Source organism: Salvia miltiorrhiza, chromosome 5 (assembly GCF_028751815.1).
Source record: "Salvia miltiorrhiza cultivar Shanhuang (shh) chromosome 5, IMPLAD_Smil_shh, whole genome shotgun sequence".
Classification (NCBI taxonomy): Eukaryota; Viridiplantae; Streptophyta; class Magnoliopsida; order Lamiales; family Lamiaceae; genus Salvia; species Salvia miltiorrhiza.
The window spans coordinates 10,044,124-10,050,550 of NC_080391.1; the positions used below are offsets into that span (position 1 = coordinate 10,044,124).

At 36.7% G+C, this 6,427-nt stretch overlaps 1 protein-coding gene across 3 annotated transcripts; it reads right to left on the bottom strand.

Moving 5' to 3' along the window:
* Window positions 1–841: 841 nt before the first annotated feature.
* Window positions 842–4,719, bottom strand: LOC130985891 (inositol transporter 4-like). 3 transcript variants are annotated; one of them, XM_057909056.1, is made up of 7 exons: window positions 4,403–4,719; window positions 3,051–3,257; window positions 2,866–2,936; window positions 2,444–2,779; window positions 2,251–2,358; window positions 1,571–2,176; window positions 842–1,488 (listed from the first exon to the last, which is right to left on the bottom strand). In XM_057909056.1, the coding sequence occupies exons 2-7, from the start codon at window positions 3,178–3,180 to the stop codon at window positions 985–987; spliced, it is 1,755 nt and encodes a 584-aa protein (XP_057765039.1). In that variant the 5' UTR covers window positions 3,181–3,257; window positions 4,403–4,719; the 3' UTR covers window positions 842–984. The 3 variants fall into 3 exon arrangements, with proteins under 3 accessions (XP_057765039.1, XP_057765040.1, XP_057765041.1); XM_057909057.1 differs by having other exon boundaries at window positions 3,051–3,215; window positions 4,403–4,604; XM_057909058.1 differs by having other exon boundaries at window positions 4,074–4,404.
* Between the last annotated feature and the right edge of the window lie 1,708 nt (window positions 4,720–6,427).

Consider the following 6,427-nt stretch of genomic DNA (forward strand, 5'->3'; position numbering starts at 1 on the left):
ATGGGCTCTTTTTTCTTGTTATTATGGCCTTAGCTGGCAGAGCAGGTATGTTTTGTCGTGCAGCCCATTTTTCTATTCCCAGACATTTTCTTTTTTCTTTTTCTTTCTGTATCATTTTTGTTGGTAGTGAAGAAAGTGTCGGTGTATCTAGGAGGGGCAAAAGTAGGAGATGCCCAACTTGCTAGATTCCACTGTAACAGATCTGGAATTTCTCCACTTTATGGCTTCGCCTTCAACTTGTAATGTAATCTGCAGTAAATACTACTCCAGAAAAGTATGGATTAGCGGTTGCCTGCTAACTAATAAGATGGATGCATACCTAATCACGAATTTCAAATCGATTTCGACTTCGACTTCATTCCTCCACTTCTTTTTCAAGTTGAATTTGAGCAGCTCAAGTGGACCTAGCACGATGGGTTTAGAGCTGAGATTCAAAAAATAAAGGCTCGAAATTTGTCACCTCAGACAGCCCACCGGTTTTTTTTTATTATGTTTAGGACTTTGTTTACTAGACTATCGATTATTGAGTTATAATTGAATTTTAAATTGAAGCTCATTAAAATATAATTTTATTTTTAATTTATTTATCGATGTGAATCAATGGCAGTGGACTAAACTTATTAATCATACATTCATATTTTTTTTGTGAAGAAACTGGATGGATTTGGGCTGATGACCCGAATAGAGGTAGATTCGACTATTAAAATTTCAGTCCGACCAATTTTTGGCCGGATGGGTTTAGTGGGCCAGCCTGCCCATTGTGCCACCTCTACTCTCTAGTGGGTTTCAGTCTTGAGATTTTTATTTGTATTATTGCCCACGGAACATCTGCGATCAATAATTTTAATATTAACTCAAAGTCATACTACTATATTATTAATAAAACTTGTACTCTGTTGATAGTTGAGCTGCTAACAATTCCCAGCACTTGGTGGGCATAAATATATCAAACACTTAGAAAGTAGTATATATAGTAAACACAAACTACTTAGTTTCGAGGTCGTCATCATCACCATCCTTGGAAGAGTCATCACCATCCTTGGAAGAGCAACAAAGATTGGGTCTAAAACCCTTCTGCAGCATCTTCTCCACTTCCTCGAACTGCAGCCCCTTGGTCTCCGGTACGAGGAAAAATATGGCAATGAGTCCGATGGTCGAAAATCCGGCAAACAACAGGAACGTCCCCGCCGGACCAAGTGTCTCCGTTAGAGTCAAGAACGTCTCACTCACAATGAGATTCGACACCCAATTAGATACCGCCGCAATTCCCCCTCCAATGCCTCTGTATTTCAGAGGATATATCTCCGAGTTGACGATCCACGGCGCAGTTCCCATCCCCGGCGAGTAAGATATGATGTACAAACCCAATAGAAGTACGGCGTATATCCCAAACTTGCTCGGACAACCTTTCGTGTACCACGTCCGACCTTCTGCCCCGCACATGCCTTCCACGGTATCCGTCACGGCCAAGCATGCTCCAGCCTTGTACTATTCACATATACAACGACGTCGTGTCAGAGCCATGCATAATCTTAAATTTTGGAAGAACAAATAAAAAAAGAAATCTTACTTTTCCATTCGCACAGAAAGCGCAGTCGGAGGAAGATCTGAGGCATGACATGCAGTTCCAGTTTGATGGCTGGGAGGCTTGCACATACTTATAACACGTGGCATTTGCGCCGAAGTGGAGAGACTCAAGGCTAGTGACCGGCGGGGCATGCTCGGAGGCTTCGTGGAATAGGGCAGCCAACACGATGAGGCAGCTTATGATTCCAAACATTGATATGATCATCAGTCTTCTCCTACCGTATCTGTCCACAGAGAACATGCTCGCGATTGATCCAACGGCGTTCAGACCGGAGGTGATGAGAGACAGCGCCAGAGCTGTCTGTTTAGAAGCGTATCCTGCAAACTGGACTATTGTGGGACTGTAGTACATCACGGTGTTTATGCCTACAAACTGTTGAGCCACCTGCACGGTCACGCCCGCGTACAGCCCTCTACGAACCACGTCATTTCCCCAAATGTGCCTCAGCTTCGAGATTAGAGTGTCTCCGATAGAACCTTCCTCCGCCTTCTCAGCCTCGACTGAGGTCTCCAAAGCCTTCATCTCGTCTTCGACTTCATTGGCAGGGTAGATTTTCTCCAAAATGACCCTAGCCTCTTTCACATTGCCCTGATCAACATCCAGAATGTTACCTTTTTCTAGTAAGGATGATCAACACATACAAGATGCAAAATATATATTACCTTCCGATATAGCCATCTAGGAGACTCGGGGAGCGACAGCATCAAGAAAAACTGAACCAGGGCCGGAACTCCAGCTATACCGAGCATCCAACGCCACGTTCCAGGTGCCTTCAAACCGCATTCAAAGTCATACATGTTAAGAAAAAGTAAAATTCGGACGTGTGAGGTTGGTGGAGGCCGGAAAACTACATACATTAGTGAATGCTAGATTGATGAGATATGACAAGAATTGTCCTCCTGTAATCAGGAGGCCATTGGTGCTGACTAGTGCTCCTCTGATTCTAGCCGGAGATGCTTCGGAGATATAAAGTGGCGATGTCATGGACGCCATCCCAACACCAAGACCGACAAAGATCCTTCCGAGGATTATCATCCAAGGAGCTACAGAGGCCGCCATAATAATTGCACCCACAAAGAACAATACATCAGCTAACAAAATGGATTTCTTCCGCCCATACTTGTCGTTCAATACACCACCAAATCCAGCACCAACGATAGCACCAGCTACGGCCATGCTAACAATTGTTTCCTGTTGCATAGGTGGAAAATACAACAAGGTCATTATCCCACTCCAGACATGGATGAAAAAACTATACTGAAGAAGAAAGCGCTTGCCTGCAACCAAGTGTTCTTGTCGACAGTTTTGAACTCATCACGAATATAGAGTAGTGCTCCAGAAATAACACCTGAGGTTAAGCAACACAACTTAATTAGTCAAGAAATGATCAATGCAAGTTCAAGGACAGTTAGCAACATGAGAAACTCAATTACAAGTAGTAAACAAGGGTATGTATATATACCTGTATCATAGCCAAACAATTGGCCTCCAAGACCAGCTGAGAAGGCTAGCCTCATAATATAAGGCTTCTCCAACGATGTTCGCCAGCACTCTGTGAATGCTGTTTTATCAGGTTTAACGACGCCCTCCATGTTGCTTCGAGCTCAGTAGCTACCTACGGACAGGACTTCCAACAAAGACACCACCTAAATAAATATCTCAGCCACACCTGTTGTGCTCGGTGTTACACTTTAAGTTAAAGGGTCATCCACAAGAAAAACATATATACAATGATCATGCTAAATTTTCTACAATTGTAACTGCTCATACATACAAAAAAAGGTCAGAAGAATTACCACTCTCATCAATCAATCAACAAATTAATGAGGAAATGCGTTTAAATGAGATAAAAAATATAAGGGTTATTCTTCTAGTATAGCCTGAAATTTGATCCAATTAATGGTGACTTTTTAGCCCGAAAATATTACAAATATAAACTTTATATATCTCCATTGTTCACTTAATAGTCATAGTCAAATTTTTGGCCAACAAAAACTAATGTGAAGCTGATTTGATAATAAAAAAAATAAAAAATTAAAGAAAATAGCATAAAAATTAGCTTTTGTCAATACACGTCAGCTTTTGTGAGCCAGAAATTTTGACTTGGGCTATTACGTGAAGCCGTGAAGGAGCATATAAGTATAGACTATATTTGTAACATTTGTTAATTCAAGCTAAAAAAACCACCATGGAGTCAAATTTCAAGCTATAATTTATAGAATAAACCTAAATAAAATGAGTTAGTATGAGAATACTGAGCCAGAAATAAGCGTGACTCCTGGGATTCACCAGTCAAATACAATGAATATTAACCAAAAATTAGGATTTTGCAGCATCTCAATGCCTAAATTATCAATTCAAACGCCTTCTCCAAATTGCAAGTGTTGTCATATTCAGCATTGTAGTATATTCAACAATCGAAATCCCTCTTTTATTATTAACATAAAAGTGTCGAAATCCCTCCAAACAAAACCAAGAAGTTTACCTTTTTTCATCGCTTTTAGAGAATCTGGAATCGATGAGTGATTTAAATAAACTAAAACTGTTGCGATCACTACTCCGTTAACGAGTGAGGTCAAAGGTGCATAAGCAATTGAGCCGAAATCAAATTCGATAGACACATATGGAAAGAAAAAGAAATCCAAAATTCTGCTCCGATTGACGTCATACAAAATCAGAAATGCAGTTACAGATTTGTATTGCAGTTGGGGACACAAAGAGATTCAAAGCAACAATTTGAAACGATACAAAAACAAACAAATGGAGAGGCAACAATAACATGCAGTTTAGAGAGAAACGACAAGAAATGAATACCTGGAGAGAGAGAGAGAGCGCTTTCCTATGGAGAAAGAAGAGCACGCAGAGAGGCAAATAAATGGAGTGGAGTCAGTCAATCTAAAATTATGGAAGAGAGAAAGTGACATGGATAACAGCGCTCTTGGACTCATTTGACGATTATTTCCTAACGATTATGACGTGATACGAGAATATTATTTATTTATTTATTTATTGTGTTAATTCGACTCTCGTATTCGGTACTTATCCATCCCTTGACTAATGCCACTGTTCGGCTAAGGATGTCATAATATGGTATCCGAATAAAGAGAGGTTCATTTCCATACTTATAAATGGCAACAAACTTTTCCTTCTCTTTGCACCCTATATGCCTCCATCCCAGAAAGCAATTAAAATAAAAAAGAAAGCGTCACAATTATATGTTGATTAAGAGTATATTAAAATATTAAGATTCAACTGATTAGTCATCTTGTGGAAAAGTAGTGTGTCATCCATCCCATCTTTTGACTTTTTTTGTTGCATTGCTCCCCGCATGAGTTTTAGTCAACTTAAAAGCTCCGTAAACTTTAATTTACTAATCTACCTAATCTAAACACCTAATTTTTATAATATGATAAGAGTTCATTGCCGAAAACTAAAAACAAAAAGGTTGTAGTTATCAAGTCAAAAATGAGGAGGTATTTGATTTTCCCAATAAGATACTCCCCCGTCCCGCGAATCTTGAGTCAATTTTTTTCGGCACGGGAATTAAGAAAATACTAGTATTTAGTGTGTTCAGTTAGGTAGGTGAAAAAAATGAAAAGGTGAATAAAAAGGATTTTTTTTTTCAAAAAAGGAAATGACTCAAGATTCGTGGGACGGCCGAAAAAGAAAGTAACTCAAGATTCGTGGGACGGGGGGAGTATTTGTTTTGTTAAATTTATTAGACTTTGATTTGAATATTATAAATTGTATCAATTTTCATATGTAATTTCTAAAAAAAATACTATTATATATATATATATATATATATATATATATATATATATATATATATATATATATAAGAATGACCCTATGTATAGGTAATAAAGAATAAATCATAACCCCACATTTAATGGAGATTAACGGTTTTGATTCATTCCTAATTTCAATTTCTTAAATTCTAAATATTCATTATATATGAGTTTTAATTAATGAAAGGGCAAATCTATACTTTTTTCAATCCCCCATATCTACCAAATCAATATTAACTCTTTGCGTCTGCACTGCTATTTATTTATTTATTTTGTCAAATTGAATGAACAATTTTGGAATTTTGGGGATATTCATGCGTCAAGTAAATCTGAATATATATGTTCATTTAGATATTATATTCTGTTCATTTATAAATTGTGCTATGTTCATTTATGTCTCAGTGAACCGCTTTTATTTTCGTTTCTGCTATAAAATATTTTTTTTTTCATTTTTTTTACATAAAACAATTTGAACAAGTTTTAAAAAATTACGAACATGTAAATAAAATATTTGAATTTTTTTTTTGCAGACATAAATTGTCTAACAGAAAACATTTCGAACAAGCTTAAAAAATTATGAACACATAAATAAAATATTCGAATTTTTTTAATGGCATAAAATATTTAACATGAAATTTTTAGAACAAGCATAACAAAATTACGAACATCACAATAAAATATATTGACCAAATTTTAAATTGCGTCGACAACATTGGAGTTCAACATTGTAAATATTGGAAACGACTGGAGAGAAAAAGAAATCACATATTATAATTTAATGCGTGAAAGAATTAAAGTTTGATAATCCAGCGTATATTCCATAAATAATAAAATCATATCTACCTTAAATATAGGAATGATTGTTAATGATAAAAAGTAAATTACATGTATGTCATTGAATTTAATTAATATAACCGAAAATTAGGAAAAATCTGGTGCGTTAGATGGCATAAATCAAGGCATAAATCAAGGCTCAAGATTTATTCTCTATTCTCTACATATTTGTCATTATCTATTTAACCTTTCTATATATATATATATATATATC